This window comes from Hakea prostrata, chromosome 3, assembly GCF_041222555.1.
Source record: "Hakea prostrata isolate BN-2017 chromosome 3, UWA_Hpros_2, whole genome shotgun sequence".
Taxonomy (NCBI): domain Eukaryota; kingdom Viridiplantae; phylum Streptophyta; class Magnoliopsida; order Proteales; family Proteaceae; genus Hakea; species Hakea prostrata.
The window spans coordinates 23313023-23331724 of record NC_142602.1 but is presented as its reverse complement, the minus strand read 5'-3'; the positions used below and the strand labels follow the sequence as shown (position 1 = coordinate 23331724).

At 37.7% G+C, this 18702-nt stretch overlaps 3 protein-coding genes and 1 non-coding gene across 4 annotated transcripts; 1 reads left to right on the top strand and 3 right to left on the bottom strand.

Annotated features, from left to right (window-relative positions):
• Nucleotides 1-2036: 2036 nt before the first annotated feature.
• LOC149021715 (IAA-amino acid hydrolase ILR1-like 1) lies at nucleotides 2037-5923 on the bottom strand. The gene is made up of 5 exons (XM_089147167.1): nucleotides 5187-5923; nucleotides 4952-5077; nucleotides 3174-3488; nucleotides 2894-3043; nucleotides 2037-2808 (listed from the first exon to the last, which is right to left on the bottom strand). The coding sequence occupies exons 1-5, from the start codon at nucleotides 5544-5546 to the stop codon at nucleotides 2416-2418; spliced, it is 1344 nt and encodes a 447-aa protein (XP_089003293.1). The 5' UTR covers nucleotides 5547-5923; the 3' UTR covers nucleotides 2037-2415.
• A 2212-nt stretch (nucleotides 5924-8135) lies between these two features.
• LOC149021714 (IAA-amino acid hydrolase ILR1-like 4) lies at nucleotides 8136-10670 on the bottom strand. Its single transcript, XM_089147481.1, has 6 exons — nucleotides 10308-10670; nucleotides 10071-10196; nucleotides 9249-9563; nucleotides 8831-8959; nucleotides 8363-8728; nucleotides 8136-8195 (listed from the first exon to the last, which is right to left on the bottom strand). Exons 1-6 carry the CDS (start codon nucleotides 10668-10670, stop codon nucleotides 8136-8138), a joined length of 1359 nt encoding a protein of 452 aa, XP_089003607.1.
• A 2987-nt stretch (nucleotides 10671-13657) lies between these two features.
• LOC149021713 (IAA-amino acid hydrolase ILR1-like 4) lies at nucleotides 13658-16141 on the bottom strand. Its single transcript, XM_089147480.1, has 6 exons — nucleotides 15779-16141; nucleotides 15541-15666; nucleotides 14807-15121; nucleotides 14383-14511; nucleotides 13917-14279; nucleotides 13658-13741 (listed from the first exon to the last, which is right to left on the bottom strand). The coding sequence occupies exons 1-6, from the start codon at nucleotides 16139-16141 to the stop codon at nucleotides 13658-13660; spliced, it is 1380 nt and encodes a 459-aa protein (XP_089003606.1).
• A 2329-nt stretch (nucleotides 16142-18470) lies between these two features.
• On the top strand, nucleotides 18471-18551 carry TRNAL-CAG (transfer RNA leucine (anticodon CAG)). The gene has a single exon. It is a non-coding gene; the product is annotated as a tRNA-Leu (tRNA).
• Nucleotides 18552-18702: the final 151 nt, after the last annotated feature.

The window sequence follows — 18702 nt, the reverse complement described above, 5'->3', positions numbered from 1 at the left end:
AAATTGATATCATTCAGTTGGTTTCGGTTTTGGATATTGATTTTCTATAACGTATCAATACTCATACTTTTTTTTTTTTATTTATTATTTTCCTTCAATATCAATACCATAATGTATTACCATTCCACACTGTTTGACATCCTTACTGACAACCAACAGCCCAACCACCACAGGGTATTAGTTGGCTCAGTTTCGAATAAAGAATCGGTCTTGTGAATAATGATTATCGGATCGGCAGACAGATTTGTCTTTAAATTTTTATTAAAAAAGGGTAAATTATCTTTTTTTTTTGTTTTTCTTTATTTTCGTTATCAAAAATCAGATACGTACCGGTATCGAACTAATATCTTCTAATATATATATATATATATATAAAACTAATAACTTCGAATATGGGGAGGCAGTTCATGAATGATAGAGTGCACCTCGGGCATATGATCCCCAACATTACGATGGGTCCCACCTTAAAGTAGCCAGTAATATTCTACAACCTCTCCAGGGCGCCCAGCCGCCCACTATGTCCAACGTGGGATACATGATGCGCCCCACTTACATTGACCGAAATGCCCTTACATTTTCTTTCCTCCATAGTTGTTAAATATCACTTCACCTTATTTATAAAAAATTAATTACATACACACTCTTGAATTTACAGACTATTATTTATGTTTCTACCCCTGAAATTCTCCCTATTGCGTCTACGTCCCTGTTATTGAGGGAACTCTCTTAATTAATTAACTTCACCGGCGGCAGATTCAACGTTCAAATAACCGGCCAAAATAGAATATTAAAACGCCCAAAGAAACTAGCGAATTAAACCTTCCGGGTTCCACCGTTAAATGGATGGGCCCACAGATTGCCAGCTATTCGATTCCACATTAGCCAGGCTGTCCATTGGGACCGGGTTAGCTGCCCCAGGTTCAGGAACCCCATATAAATACACTGCTGCCACCTTCGCTCTCTTTACGGCTTTACTGCTTTAACAACAACTCTCAGAGTTCTCTCAGCAAATCTTCCATTCTCTCTCTTTCGAAGAATAGAAATTTCCAAAAGCAAGTAGAAATGGAGGGTTTCAGCAGCAAATTTTCGTTCGTCGCTCTTATGGTGCTTGTGCTCGCCATCTTTTCTCTCGTTGAAGATGCCACAGCTGCTGAGGCTCCGGCTCCTAGCCCTACTTCAGGTGCCGGAATCAGTTCCATCTCGCCGTCGATTGCCGCCGCTTTCCTCGTCTCTTTCATTGCCTTCCTGTTTGGATCTCTCCGCCGATGAAAGGTTCCATTATTCCAAGATCTCGCTCGTCTCTAAGCCATTTTCGTTTCCGTTCTTTCGTCTGAATTACTGCCGGGAGATTATAGGTCGTTGTTTGTTTTTGTTGGATCTGTAATGTCCTATGAATACTTTCTTCTCTTTCAATAGTTCTTTTTTCCGTTGCATTGTTTGGAGATTTCTTGAACAGATGATAGGAAGATCTTGATCGATCTACATGAATGAAATTTCTTTATTTGGTTCTGCAATACTTTCACGGTCGAATGAATTCTTTATAGCTCACAGACGCCGAAGTAATAAAGTTCTATAGATGGATCGATTTGTAATTGCACTCGTTGTGTGTGAACACTGAACCTGAACCTGAACCTCTAAACCGATGTATTCTGTTACCACTGCTGGACTTCACCGGATGGATTTCACCATGTATTAAGGCAAATGAAGCTGTTAACACACACATTCTTTTCGTACAGATTCCTGTCTAGATATTTCATTTTCATTGCAGCACCAAATGATTCTGCTCTATTTTCTTTCTTTCGCACTTCCTTAATTAGCTGTTTTTTCGCGGTCAAAAGATAATTCGAATGAGATAAGAGATGATTAGTCACTCTCTTCTTATGGTGAACGGTGTTCCATCTTAGTTTGAAGCGTTTTTCCATTTTTAAGACGAAGTAAGTGGAAATTAACAAGAACAGCATGTTCTTTCTCAAGTGGCTTTTCGTTCTTTCCTTTTTCTTTCATTATCCCAAATGTACCCGCACTAACTCAATTGGTATAAACGCTCTCCACGAATTCAACGTTTACATTCGATGAATCATTGAGCCAAACGTGGCCATCATTATAGGAAAGCTATGTTCCTTCTGTGGTCTTCATTAATTTGTTACCTAATATTCTGTCTTAATATGTTTACCAAATATTCTGTCATTAATTATATAAAACTAACTTATTTGAGCTGGAACACATTTTATTATACGAGTAGATCATATGAAACAGAGTTAATGTTTCGCATTTCCAACTCCAACCTGCAAAGCATTCATTTTTTAAGTTGGTGGATCTTACTTCCAGAGTCAAACACTTAAAAACTGCCCAAGTCAAAGCTCCAAAAGGCCCGGTGCTTTGCTTGAACCAGCCACTGAATCTATAACAAACGCCTCATAATTCATCATGGGTTTTCCCTTCTGCCGAGTTGGGTTGGAACTCAACAAGGTACCTCATAGCCAAAGATGCCTGCAGAGCAGCACCATAAGGCAGTGAATCCTCATTGAGTGTGAACTTAGGGTTGTGATTAGCTGCTAGAGGTCCTTTTGTCTCATCTTTCATCCCCAAGAAGAAGTTGTATGCAGGTACAAATTCAGAGTAGAAGGCAAAGTCCTCTCCTCCCATTGTTGGTACCATTATTTGCAGGTTCTGCTCACCAATCGTGTCTCCTGCAACCTTCCAGAAGTGCTTATGCAAGCCTTCATCGTTTACAGTCACTGGGTAGAAGGGCTTCTTGTCTTGAAGGAAATCAACCTCTGCACTGCACCTATGTACTGCAGCTCCTCCCTTTGATAACCTGTGTCATTTGCATTTTAAGAGCATTAGCAATCACCAATAATATAAACCGTTCAGAATCAATTTTTCACATTACTTCGATTATATATATATATACCTCCTCAATTCTTTGCTTGAGCTGCATAAACTTTTCATTTGAAAGAGCTCTGAACGTGCCACCAATTGTTACAGAATCTGGAATAACATTGAATGCACTACCTCCTTGAAATTTTGTAACTGAAACTACCTGCGTGATGGTTCATCAACAAGTTCAAGATTATTTACAGGAGTTTGGGGATTCTGGATTTGAGTGGTAAGATTTGTTTCTTGGATTGAGATTAGAAAGAAGAAAACTTGCAGCGGAGACAAAACCATACCTGTGAATCTAGAGGATCAGTTTCACGTGAAACGAGATGCTGCAAGCTGACAACGACATTGGAAGCTGCTAAAATTGGGTCAATTGTACTATGTGGGATGGCTGCGTGACCACCTCTTCCGCTAATTACTGCCTCATAGAAGCCACTTCCTGCCCTTATAAGCCCAGGCCTGGTAGCTACTGAACCCACGGGTACTTCAATGGTTACATGGAGAGCAAAGATAGCAACAACGTTCTCTAATGCTCCATCTTCAATCATTTTCTTTGCTCCCGCACCACCTTCCTCAGCTGGTTGGAAAAGAAGAGCAACTGTCCCCTGTTCAAACATCAAATACAGTTCACATTACTTACATACACTTCTAATTGTCCATTACTTTAATTTACCTGTATCTAGGCACAAGGCTAGCAAAATGGCCCTTTGCTGGAGCAATGGTTAACAGGAGCATACGTGCACAATACCACAGGAATAAGATTTATATAGTTCCATGGGGGTGGACCTGTTAAGACCTGAACGACTGAACTGGACAAACCCAAGGCTAATTGGACAGAATACACATTGGGGATTGAAAAACCTATTGATTTTATTTTATTTTTTGAAATTGGTAAGCTTTATATTAGGGGTGGGGAAATTTACTTTTAACATATATTACAAGGAGCATCAAATTGTGACCTCTTCGTTAAGAGATGTCGGTCATTACCAACTGATGGTTTTGAGTTGGTTCAATCCAATCTATTAGTGACTTCTTATGGTGAACCACTAATAGAATTGAATCATTAAAAACCGAGCAAAGTTATAATTTATTTCAATTTTTCTATCTTCGTGCATTGTTTTTTTGATAAAATTCTAAAATAGGCTAAATAGTTTGGTTGATTTTACGATTTAAAGAGGTTAACGATCACAAATATAACTTTTAGCATGAATTACTAATAATTTCTAAACCAATTCAACCCAAATCCAAGCCATTGGTCCAAATCAAACCTAAACTGACACAAACACTCCAAAATTTTGTTAATGGTCCCTTTTTGGCTTTGATACTCCAAAACCAAAATCAACCTGGTTTTTGGACTAAACCGTTGACACCTTTAGTGGTTGGTCTTTTTGTATCCACCTATGTCTAGGCACATGGCTATGCAACTAAATAGTATATTTATCCATTAATTATTTTGTCTTGATGACAAGGAGCAAATAGATTTTTCTTTCTTTTGCTTGGAGCAAAGAGATTGAAAGTATTGATTATGGAGAAGAAACAATAGCTTTAGTGGGTAACATCCATTATTGAAATGAAAAAGAGAAGGTGGTTAAGATCATACGTATGACAAAAGCAAACCTGAATATCATTGTGAAAGTCAACTGCGCCCATAAGCATAGAAACATGACAATCACGCCCGCAAGTGTTCATCTTCCTACGGACTTTGCTCTTGGGCTCTTGATTTCATTTTTGGCTTTTCACACTATAAACCACAAAACCAAAACCTATCTAGACTGAACCACTGACACCCCTGGTGGTTTGTCTTTTTGTATCCAACTATGTTTTAGGGATCACTTAGGCAAAGGGTTATGCAACTAATAACATATTTATCTCTAAGTATTTTATTTTTGATAATATAGACCAAAGAGATTTTTTTTGGGTAAGAACTAGGAGATAGAGCAAAGAGATATTTTTTTAAGGTAAAGAACAACGAAATTGAAGGTATTGATTCTAGAGGAGAAAACAACACAAACTAAAAAGAGGAAAAAAAAAAAAAATGGTTAACATCATACATGTGACAAAAACAGACCTGAATATCATCACGAAAATCGTTGAGAATTTTAGCTGCGCCAAGAAGCATAGAAACATGACCATCATGCCCACAAGCGTGCATCTTCCCAGGAACTTTGCTCTTGTGCTCCCACTCCACAAGTTCCTATATCGTTATAGTAAGGATCAAATTAAGAAGAGAACAAAACTAAATAATTCTTCAAAGAAAATAAATGGAGATTTATTTATTTTCCAGTCAGTCTAATTTTCCTAACCTGCATAGGAAGAGCGTCCATGTCTGCTCTTAACCCGACGAACGGTGCTTTACCGGTGCCAACATAGGCGACGACGCCGGTACCTGCAACTGGGTGCTTGTAAGGGATACCCATCTTATCAAGCTCGGCTCTGATTAGCTTACTGGTCTCAAATTCTTCATAAGCAATTTCTGGGTGCTCGTGTATTTTCCTCCTCACACCTACCATCCAATCCATAAATTCTGGTGTTTTGGCATGGTTGAGATACTTCACAGAACTATCTGCAAGCTCTTTGGCCGTCAAGGAAGAACTTGTTAGTTTGGGTATTGTCTCTAACAAGTGAAGGGTCAAAATCAGGAAACCCCATTTGCTGATAGCCATGATTCTCTCTCTTTCTCTGATCTCTCTACAACTTGAGCTTAGAAAAAGACGAATATATATACGGGTATTCTGTGGAGAATCTTACAAGAGAGACAAAGAGATGAATCTCTTGTTGAAGTCATGGATTCATGCCATGGTTGAGTTGTCAGCTGCTTCAGTCATTCCTTCCATAATCCAAAACCTCTCCCTCTGAAAAAGGACAATAAAATGCAGTCTCTTTCTCAAACTGGATGGATCAGGCTTCACTTCAGAGTCTATCCATCCAGTGAACGGGTAATGCAATCTATATGGAGCATGTGACAAAATTGCGTGCACCTTCTACGTTGTCTTTTGGGGGCGTTCAGATCTTCAACCTCTACTACTTTCATGCCTTCAAAATTTTCCTTTCACAGTTCAACATAAGTCAGCAGGGTAGTCTATGTCAAGTAGACTATAAAAAAGTAATTTTTGAAGGATGGAATACGTAGGGGTGGAGGATCTGTTTCCCTTCTGGGCCTCAAGGGTCTATATTTTTATTGTTCAAGCCATCATGGCATTGGCTCAACCGTCCATTCCTTAAATTTATTCTCAACAGTTTCATGGATGGAAATTTTGTGGCCGACAAACGAGCCTCTCATGATGCTTATTGATAACTTAATTCATCCTTTTTTCTAGTGTTCGAGGTCAGAGAAAAGATAGAATCAAGGAAATATTGGCAGAGACTTCAAGCAACATGGTGAAAAAACGGTCTCCGGAGCCGAAAATTTCCACAAATAAGTTATAGAAAGTGTCATATATTCATTTTTAAAAGATGATAGTCTCTGAACGTCAACTTGGATGCTTCTTCCCCATTTCATGCTTATCTTTCACCAAAATATCTTATGCAGTTCATGTTTTAATGATTTCTTTTAAGAAGATGATTTTTTTTTTTTTTTTTGACAGTTCCTAACTTTGTTTGGTTCTTCAAGGATCAGACCAAACAGAAAAAAAAAAGTTTACTTCATCAAGGGCAGATAGATTTTGCAATAAATACCTAAATAATATAATAAGTTATTTAGTATCTACTTGATAAATATGTATTTAATTTGATATTATAATATTTCAATCACATCACCAATATTTCTAATGGAATTATGGTCTTCTTAAGCCATATGCGAAGAGTATCCATTTCAAACTGTCCATTGGGTGGAATGGCCTAATCTTGGCAAGTTGTTAAGTTATGGGTTTCATATGCTTGCTCGAGCATATTCTGTCGTTGTATTTCCAATGGTTAAAATGAAGCTTCATTGATTTTTTTTTCAAGTACATATTCTTTAGTGTGTAATTCTAAGCTGCACTAGTAGGATCGACCAGACCTTAATTAATGAAACTCGTAAATTGATCAAACAAATTATCAAAAATAGTTTTTCTTTGTAGTGCCAATATACCTCTCAAATTCATTATTTTATTTAATATATACTTTCTTAACCTAACCAACCCAATAGAATCAAAACCATCCCAGCCCCAACCGATTCACTCCTACTTCTTCTGTTGAAGGAGAAGAAAGATGAATCAACAGGCTTAATTGGCCAAAACCCAAGACCTCTTGGTAGATGGGATCTTTCACAGTCCAGATTTCTACTAACAAAACTGCTGAGCTTGTGCCCTGGAGATGCAACTTCCTTTTTCTGGCATTAATCAATTACAGTCTATGGCACGCCAACAAAAGAAAGAATATAGTGGGGAACTTTGAGCCTCCAAATAGTTTTCCACAACTTTGGATCTTCAGCTCCCGACAGTGTATGCCCAGATCCTTAGTCAACTCCTCATAGGTTGAGCATATAGAGAACATACCATTCGCCATAGGGGAGGAGTTGAAATCTGGTTATACTCTACAACTCTCAAGCACACCTCATTAGGGGCATTTTGCTTGGGAGCAGTGTTGCTCCCAGCAGTCTGTCGCCCAAATTTAATTTGGAGGTCCAGAACAAATCTAGACTGTTGAATGAAGTGTTTATTCAATCGTCCAAATTTACTCTGGACCCCAAATTAGATTTGGACTCCCAACACTGCTCCCAAGCATAATAGTCATTAGGTAGGAGCATATATGCTAAAAAGGGTCCCACCATCATTCCCCATTTGGGATTACATAGCTATTGGCATTCTCCAAATTACTACGGCAAGATTATAATTTGGAGCAATTCAATTATCAAGCCAAAATAAAGTCGAAGAACCATCACCAAACAAAACCTTACACTTAGAGATCATCCTTGGGACTGTGAGAAAGAGCTAATAGAACATTAATTGTTTTGATGTACACAATTTAATTACACAGAAATTCTTTGTACAATAGCCCATATTATCTTAAGATATAGACGGTGTTGATTATATCTCGGTTAGGGTTTTTTGGTATAAATTTGTAACTCTCTTCTTGAAATTAGTAGATTGTTTGACGGCCATGGGTTTTCTTCCCCTTGAGGGGTTCTCACGTAAAATCTCCATGTGGGTGTGTGTTTTGTGTTTGATCTTTTTCTTCTATCTTTCGTTGTATGATTGTTCCTTGGATTCGATCCTAACTTTTTTGCCATTTAAATTTCTATATTTGACTAAAAATTTAATTTTTAAGGTAAACTATAGCCGTCTAGAGTAAATAACTCTAGTGGCCTTTCCATATACCAACCGAGACTTGGGATGTATTAGAGTAGAAAACACTGTTGAGAAATGCCTTGAGTGATATCTATGTTGAGAGTCACCCTATAACATTAGTAGATATGAGGATTACAAGGAAAACAGAGTTTTGCTTCTGTGATGAGACAGTCAAACACTACGGATGGAGAGAAAGAATCTCAGTTGGTTGGTTGGAACTCAATAAGGTATCTCATAGCCAAAGATGCATGTAGTGCTGCACCATAAGGAAGTGAATCTTCGTTAAGTGTGAAAGTAGGGTTGTGGCGGTTAGCTGCAAGAGGTCCCTTTGTCTTATCCTTCATCCCAAGGAAGAAGTTGTAAGCAGGAATGATCTCAGAGAAGAAGGAAAAGTCCTCTGCTCCCATCGTTGGTTTCATTATTTGCAGGTTCTGCAGACCAATCATATCTCCGGCAACCTTCCAGAAGTGCTCATGCAGGTCTTCATTGTTTACAGTCACTGGGTAGAAGGGCTTCTTGTCTTCCAAGAAATCAACCTTTGCACTGCACCTATGCACTGCAGCTCCTTCCTTGACGACCTGCGTCACTTGCATTATAAAAGCCTTAATTATCGATCACCATTACCCTAAGCTGCTTATAATCAATAATATTTCACATTTCACTGGTACGTATACAAATACCTCCTCAATTCTTTGCTTGAGTTGCATAAATCTTTCTTTCGAAAAAGCTCGAAATGTGCCACCAAATGTTACAGAATCTGGAATGACATTGAATGCTGTACCTCCTTGAACCTTTGAAATTGAAACTACCTGCAAGTATTGCTTGGATTAGCGAACCCAATAACCTAACTTGAGAAATGATAAAATAATTGAGAAAAAATTATCATCACAAGATACAAGATACGTGGAAAAACCCTGTAGTGTAAAGAGAAAAAACTACGGGACAAGATATTGTATCCATCCACTATGATAAAAAGACAGAACACAGATATTTCTCTCAAATTGAGGATACAGTCAATTAAAAATAATAAAGATTAGGATTACCTTGCAGAAACGAAATCAAGAAAACAACGCACCATAAAATGATAAAAAATCTTACTTGAGAATCTAAAGGATCAGTTTCACGAGAAATGAGATGTTGCAAGCTACGAATTGCAGTGGAGGCAGCTAAAATTGGGTCAATTGTCTGGTGAGGCCTAGCAGCATGACCTCCTTTTCCATTTATTACTGCTTCAAATCTGCCACTTGCAGCCCTAATAAGGCCAGGCCTGGAAGCTACCGAACCAACGGGTATTTCAGTGGATACATGGAGAGCAAAGATTGCTACAATGTTCTCCAATGCTCCTTCCTCAATCATTTTCTTTGCTCCTGCACCACCTTCTTCAGCTGGTTGGAAAAGAAGAGCAACTGTTCCCTGTTTGATCAAACCACCAAATACCATTCACATGACCTATACATAATTGTTAGAACGAAAACCAACAATCACGAATACAAACAAAATCAAAACAAAAAAAACACAGAAATTTAATATGGTTCACATACGCTAACACCAATGTTGCGGGTTACATTTACAGGTCAAGAATAACTTTTTATCATGTATAAGAAAAAGAGAATGGAAACCTCTCAACCAATTGCTACACCAATGTTAAGAAGCCCTCACTCAAAATCTTAGGGCAAAGACAAAAGTCTCAAATCTCATAATATAACCTCATAGGCAATTAGGTTGGTATATATATTATTATCAGTGCAAGCCTTCTACTTCCATCATAGATACGTTAAGTCGGTTTAGGTCTCTCATCAACATATATTGGTTCGGGGCCTATCTTTAAAGTCTGAGTACAAGAATTCAGGTTACAAAATAAAAGTGAATTAAGAGATTCATGAATTTATCAATTAAATTACTATAACAATAAAAACAAACCTTAATATGATGACGATATTCATTCAGAATTTTAGCTGCACCAAGAAGCATGGCAACATGACCGTCGTGCCCACAAGCATGCATTTTCCCAGGGACTTTACTTTTATGTTCCCATTCGACCATTTCCTGTTTCATCACAATTAAGGCCAAGTGAGCAGAATCTCTTAAGAAAGCTAAATAATTCTTGGAAGAAGATTTCTTTGTATCCTTCTTTCAAGTCAGTCTGAATATTCTTACCTGCATGTTAAGAGCATCCATATCTGCTCTAATCCCGACGAAGGGTGGTTTACCGGTGCCAACATAGCCGACGACACCAGTACCTGCAAATGGGTACTTGTAAGGGATGCCCATCTTATCAAGTTCGGCTCTGATAAGCTTACTGGTTTCAAATTCCTCATAAGCAGTTTCTGGGTATTCATGTATTTTCCTCCTAATCCCTACTATCCAGTCCATAAACTCTGGTGTTTTGGCATGGCTGAGGTAATTCACAGAACTAGCAGCGAGCTCTTTGGCCGTTAAGGAAGAACATGAGAGAGTGGGTATCCTACCAAGCAAATGAAAGATGAACATTAGAGAAAAAACCCATTTGCTGAAAGCCATGGTCCTCTCTCCCTTTCTGATCTCTCCACAGCTGTTCAGCTTATAACCCGACCAATATATAAATATTTAATCAGTACTTTGGGAATCTCTTTTAGAAGTCATGCATGGATTCATGCCGTGGCTGGCTGAGTTGGTTGCTTCTGTCCTGTTTTTTTCTATTTTTTTTGGGTAAATGGTTGGTTGTTCGCTTCTGTCATTCCTTCCATAAACCATACTTCTCTCTATTCGAAAGGACAACATAAATGCATTCTCATTCCAAAACTATGGCTCTGTCAAACTGTAAGATTCTGACTCACTTATGCTTGTCTTTCACCCAAATAAGTATCTTATGCAAGTGATGCATTGGTGATAATTCTCTGTCAAGCTGTAAGATTCTGACTCACTCATGCAGTCATGCTTGTCTTTCACCCAATTAAGTATCTTATGGAAGTGATGCATTGGTGACAGAATTATCACATACTATATTATTATTATTACTATATAAAAGTATAAATTCAGGTTTTCTTTACCCTTTTACTCTACCCTTACATTCTTTATTAATTATATTTTTCAAGAGGACCTTTTCTCCCAACATTCAATATTAGACCATTTACCAAAAAAATAAAATATATATTAGACCAAAACACCCTTACTTATTATCAACAATTACATTTTTCAGTTGACACTCTCTTACCCTAAATAGTGTGCCTCTGTACAAATAGTCAGCACCCTTTATTTTTTTCTCCGACACCCAAAAAAAAAAAAAATTTTCATTGTATTTCATGGCACCACAAAAAACACTTCAAGAAAATGATAAGAAAATTTGATTATATATATATATATATATATATATATATATATATATATATATATATATATATATATATATACATTTTTTGAGTATATAAATAAGGCCAGACAATGACCCAAAGCAAAGAAAACTAACTATTACAACTCGCCATGTTGGCCTAGAGGATCTCTCTTAGATCTTGAGGGGAATTCTGGATGACTACTAGTTCATCCATGCTTTGAACTTGCATCTTGGACATTCAAATATCTCTTCAACTAAATAAATAATAATTGTTATCAACAATATCTCTTCAACTAACACTTCATGCATCTTTATAAATAGTCACTTTTCTTATTTTTTTACTTTAAATATTAAGATTTTTTTTCTTCAAATTTATTGATTTTGAAAAAGTTTACTTAACAAGATGTTTTAAAAGGTTTTACTCTAACAGATTTTATTTAAAAAAAAAAACTAAATCCCTAATTTAGTAATAATTCTTTTTACCCAACCAATATTCAAAAGTGCCCAAATTATCCTTCTAATAAACCATACTTGAAAATAGCTTTCCTTGTAGTTCTAATACCTCTCAAATTCCTATGATTTTATCTAAAACATATATTTTGTTAACCAAAACTAATCAAATTTGAGGAATTGATTTCCCTATTCGTTCTATTGGAGGAGAAGAAAGATGAGAATTAAGAGACTTGGCAAAAACCCAAGACCTCTTCAGATAGGTTTTAGCACGTACTCCACATTTGTGTAATTGTACACAGATTTGCTATAGTTTTAGTGATTGCCTTACTTTTGTGGTCATTCCCAGCACAAGAAGGGAGCGGCGCACCACCAATGTGATCACTTTTCTAGATGATGAGGGCTGGGGTTGCATTTGGAATGGGATCGATTTCTTATATGCTTCCATCCCTGTCTGCACGCGGGCCCGGGGGCCCGGCTGGGTTGGAGGGGGGGTGGAACGGTGGGTCTTGGAACCTCCACCTATTGTATGGAGATTCCCGCCTGGTGGTGTTCTTTGTGGCTTTTCCCGCCGGGTTGCTTTTCGGGTTGTGGGCTGCCCCCCGCCCGGGGCCCCGGGGGTGGCCTTATCCGTCCGGTTTGTTCTCCCGGGTTCGTGTGTTGTTCCGGTTTGTGTTTGTGTTCTTTAGCCAAAAAAAAAAAAAAAAAATATCTCTATGTGGAAGTAGTACACTAGCAACATTAACTTAAAGATCATCGGGGCATTCAGGGATTTTTTTTTTTTTTTTTTGGGGTAGAAACGAGGTTAGGGACTAAAGAAAAAAGAAAACTAAGTAGCAGAAAAGGAATTCGGATCATCTTTCCGTCGAGAGTGCTCTCCCATGACTTTTTGACCACAAAAATCATTTTTTTTTTAATTTTTCTAAAAAGTGTTTTTTTACCGTAGGCCCCACTAATTTTTGTGATCAGGAAGCATTGGGGAGCACACAAAAAAAAAGTGCTCCCCATCGAGGTCGTAGATCCGAACTCGTGGAAAAGCCTAGGCTCACCTGAGCGGATCTCCTCGAACTCAAAGAGATTCGAAAAGAATTTTGCCACACCAACATTTGACGTCCGATCAGCGGCAAAATCTCCATGAATAGATATGGTCTATGTTGATATTCCCAACCCAAGTACATAGACGATCTAATCAATCTAATGTTATCAACAGTCCTACCTGACATTCCATGAAGCACTCAACCAGAGGAAAGGCTTCAACCCCGAGAAAAAAAAAAAAAAAACTCAAGAGAATCTGATTCCATGACCAGTGGACCAAACCCCTTCGCAACTGCCAAAAACTTTTAAACCTTCCTTGCTGGCAAGCAGCTCCGTTACCCGGGACGAGCGAAGAAATATCATCTTCACACAACTTCCTTTTAAGCAACCTATGTAGTTGCTGAACAATCCTTCCAGCTGAACGAAGTTGTTCTGTAATCCACTGTAGCATCTACATCTAACTTAATACTCCCTGTTGAAGGTGGTGACCAATCTGACATAATCCCCACCCTTCTCAAATGCCGACCACAACTATTAACAGTTTCCAACCTTAGATGGAATGGAAAGGATAGCTAAATCTGGAGCAATTCAATTACCAACCCAGAAGAAAGTCGAAGAACCATCAACAATGGCCACCTTACACTAATCAACCTGGGAGTGTGTGACAAAGGGCTATTAGACCATTGCTTGCCATTTGGATTTCTATATTTGACTAAAAATTCCATTTCAGAGTAAACCATGGCCATCTAGAGTAAATAACTCTAAGAGCCTTTCCATATACCAACCGAGACTTTGGGTTGTATTTTATAGAGTATAAAACACTATTAATAAGAAATGCCTTGAGAGATCTCAATATTGAGAGTCATCGTAGCTATAATATTAGTAGATATGAGGATTACATGGAAAACAGAGTTCTACTTCTACGATGAGATAATCAAACACTACAGATGGAGATAATCTCAGTTGGTAGGTTGGAATTCAATAAGGTATCTCACAGCCAAAGATGCATGTAGTGCTGCACCATAAGGAAGTGAATCTTCGTTAAGTGTGAAAGTAGGGTTGTGGATAGCTGCAAGAGGTCCCTTTGTCTCATCCTTCATCCCAAGGAAGAAGTTGTAAGCAGGAATGATCTCAGAGAAGAAGGAAAAGTCCTCTGCTCCCATCGTCGGTTTCATTATTTGCAGGTTCTGCATACCGATCATATCCCCTGCAACCTTCCAGAAGTGCTCATGCAAGTTTTCATCGTTTACTGTCACTGGGCAGAAGGGCTTCTTATCTTCAAAGAAATCAACCTCTGCGCTGCACCTATGCACTGCAGCTCCTTCCTTGATGACCTGCGTCACTTGCATTATAAAAGCATTAATTATCGATCGATCACCATTACCCTAAGCTGCTTATAATCAATGTTTCACATTTCACTGGTACATATACAAATACCTCCTCAATTCTTTGCTTGAGTTGCATAAATCTTTCTTTTGAAAGAGCTCGAAATGTGCCACCAAATGTTACAGTATCTGGAATGACATTGAATGCTGTACCTCCTTGAACCTTCGCAACTGAAACTACCTGCAAGTGTTGTTGGGATTAGTGAACCCAATGATCTAGTGTGTTTTTGAGCAATAATCAAATAAATTTGAAAATTTATCACCACAAAATACTAAGAAATCTAGGTGGAAAAACGCTCTAGTGTATAAGAAAGAAAAAAAGAAAAAAGAAGAAGACCATGAGCCATAATATTGAACTAATCTACTGGAGGAGTACAAATGTCGGATACAATTAATTGGAAAGAATAAAGATTAGGGTTGCCTTCCAGAAACCAAATCAAGAAAACACCACACCGTGAAAAGATAAAGAATCTTACTTGAGAATCTAAAGGATCGGTTTCACGGGAAATGAGATGTTGCAAGCCACGAATTGCAGTGGAGGCAGCTAAAATTGGGTCAATTGTCTGGTGAGGCCTGGCAGCATGACCTCCCTTTCCACTTATTACTGCTTCAAAGGAGCCGCTTCCAGCCCTAATAAGGCCAGGCCTGGAAGCTACCGAACCAACGGGTATTTCAGTGGCTACATGGAGCGCAAAGATAGCCACAACGTTCTCCAATGCTCCTTCTTCAATCATTTTCTTTGCTCCTGCACCACCTTCTTCAGCTGGTTGGAAAAGAAGAGCAACTGTTCCCTGTTTGAATGAACATCAACAAATCATGAACATAAATAAAAATAAAATGAAAAAAAAAAACACAAAGATTTAACATGGCTTACACACCATTACACCAATGAGGTGTGCTATGTCCACCGGTGAAGATGAAGAATTTTCCATTATATAGAAGAAAAAAATGGCAATCTCTCGACCAATAGCCAACAGTGTCTCCCAAAATCCTAAGTCAAAAATCCAAATTCTGACAATATGACCTCATGGGCATATTAGGCGCTAAGAGTGGTATATAGATTTTTATTTGCTCACGCCTCTGCTAGTTGCCCACCAAAATATGTTAGTGTAGATCATCTTTAAAGTTAGTTAAAACAATTCAAGCCGCAACATAATAGTAATTCTTCCATCTATCACTTAAATTACCTATAACAACAAAAAAAACAAACCTGAATATGATGGCGATACTCATTGAGAATTTTAGCTGCACCAAGAAGCATGGCAACATGCCCGTCGTGCCCACAAGCGTGCATTTTCCCAGGGACTTTACTTCTATGCTCCCACTCTACCATTTCCTGTTAATCTCATCACAGTTAAATCCAAGTGAGCAGAATCTCATAACAAAGCTAAATAATTCTTGGAAGAAACTGTCTTTCTTATCATTCTTTCAAGTCAGTCTGAATATACCTGCATGTTAAGAGCGTCCATATCTGCTCTAATCCCTACGAAAGGTGCTTTACCGGTGCCGACATAGCCAACGACACCGGTACCTGCAAATGGGTACTTGTAAGGGATGCCCATCTTATCAAGCTCGGCTCTGATAAGTTTACTGGTTTCAAATTCTTCATATGCAGTTTCTGGGTACTCATGTATTTTCCTCCTAACACCTACTATCCAGTCCATAAACTCTGGTGTTTTGGCATGGCTGAGGTAATTCACAGAACTAGCAGCGAGTTCTTTGATCGTTAAGGAAGAAGCTGAGAGAGTGGGTATGGTACCAAACAAGTGAAAGATGAATACTAGAGTAAAAACCGATTTGCTGAAAGCCATGGTTCTCTCTCTCCTTCCTGATCTCTTACAGTTGAGCTAACAACCCGACCAACATATAAATATATAAGTGTAGTTTGTGAATCTCTTTTAAAAATCATCCATGGATTCATGCTGTGTTTGGCTGAGTTGGTTGCTTCTGTCATTCCTTTCATAATCCATACATCTCTTTATGTGAAAGGACAACATAAACGCAGTCCCATTCTCAAACTATGGCTCAGGATTGGCTTATTCAAAGATGATGTTCCAAGTCAAGCCGTAAGATTCTGAATCACTCCCGCTTGTCTTTCACCCAAATATCTTATGCAACTGATGCATTCGATGACAAAGAATTATAATAAGATACACTACCCAACAATGTCCAAGTCATCAAGGGTACATGTAACCGATTGCTTCAACCAAGAAGAAAATGCAAATATAAATAGTATTAACCCAAAAAAATAAGTAAACTTGACATTTCAGATTAGAATATTTTATTTAAAAAAAAAAAAGGGCGTATCTAATACTTTAATTTATTTAGAGATTATCTTTTATAGAAAAATTTGTTTTAGGATTAAAGAATAACTCAAGGGATGATGTTCATAATTTTTCCCAAAAAAAAATGACAAATAAACAAATTAGTATAAGGATCGTGCTCACCCGTATGTAGGCCACATTATTATAAATCATTCTTTTGAATGAAGTAAGATTTTAACTTGTTTCGAATTTTTTTTCTGTTTTTTTTTTGGCGGGGCTTCCAAAGTTTGGTTTAGCATATTTTTTTTCTTTAGAAATGAATGAAAAATTCATTAATCAAAAAGAAAGGAAAAAAAAACAGGGGAGGGTGGTAAAGAGGGAAAAGCAAGGCCCAACACAAAAGCAAAGAGAAAAGAACACACTAAAGCCATTAATAATGAGTCAAGACCATTTAAAATATATATATATATATATTCTCTATTGTGCACAGTTTGTTACATGTGGTATATTCTTAATAAACAGCTCATGATTAGAAAGCAGGGTTTGAAATGAAAAAAGAACCATTTTATGATTTGTTTTTATCCAAAACCAACCCATTTTTAAAACTTGATTCTAAAAATGGTAGCAGAGGATTTTTGTTCTCAATCGTTTTCCTCTCAATCCCTTTCCTCCGTCTCACATTCTGTGATTCATTAATGGAGAAGAACCCAATGGTCTAATCATGATTTCTCATTCCCATTTGTGAAAACCCCCATCTTTACAAAAGAAGAGAAGAAGCATCAAACACAAACATCATCTTGCTTCTAGAACAAATTCATTCAATCAAATGCACCAAACTCTCAAAAGCATTCATCACTACTAAAAATAGAAAAAGGGAGAATATTTTTCCTTTTAACAGTAGAAGATGATAATAAGCCATCAATTTGTTCTTGTTTTCCTATTTTGGAAGAACAATTTATCAGTTATGTTCCTGAATAAATGGGTTAGTAATGAATTTAAAAATTGAAGTATTACCAATCCTTGAAGAAAATCATCCATCAAACAAAGAATTAACATAAAAGAATCAGTTGAAGAACCCTTTTCATTTCTTCCAAGCATAAACAAGCAATGAAAATCCAAATTGGCTCTGCAATTCACTTTCCTCTGTACTTGCCCATTCCATGATAGATGAACTTCAACCACAAGAAACCAAAGATGTCGAAAAATGATCACGAGCTCCCCCTCTTCAATGGACTCTTCTTTATCTTCTTCTAGTCGAAGTTGTTCATTCCAAACCCACAAAGCTGTTGTGGCAACACAATCTTCTCACCCTCAAACTCTTCGATTTTCTGGAACCCTGAAGAAGAACACAACATATCCATTCTCAATGCCATCGATCAACTAGTGGTAAAAACGGGTCATAAAATGGTTCTCTTTCACTTAAAACCCTACCTTTTAATCTGAATCAGTTTATTAAGAATATCCCACGTGTCAAACTGTGGTGTTGCACCACTGTGCACAACAAAAAGATGTGTATAGTAGATGCTTTTTTTTTCCAATTGAAATACAATAACAAACTAGTTTCTTCTATCTTTTTTCTTTTTCCACGAAGACTAGATTTTGACAATGAAGTCTTCATGTAGGTAGTGTCATCCTTTATTAGAGTGAGACCTTCTTCTATCACTTTGAAGTAGAGCAAAGTAGGCATCAATACCTCAACTAGAGGAGAACAACTATGGCCAAGGACCAAAGGAAGGAAGGAAGGAAGGAAGGAAGGAAGGAAGAGAGAGAGAGGTGGTCTTGTGGGAGGATGGGGATAAGAGTAATAGAGAGAAGATGGACAAGCAGAGAAAACAAGTCGAGTATATACTAATGCACTAAAATAGTTAAACAACAAGTCAAGATGGCCGAGTTGGTCTAAGGCGCCAGTTTCAGGTACTGGTCCGAAAGGGCATGGGTTCGAATCCCATTCTTGACATAAATCATTTTTTTACAGCCAACATTGTATCTTTGCTTCTTTTGTGTATCTTCTTCCTTTTTTTGTGCTTCAGATCTAAATCTCTTCTTCCTTCTTTTGTGCTTCAGATCTAAATCTGAGATGGGTTCTCTTTTTAGTTCAGTTGGAAAAT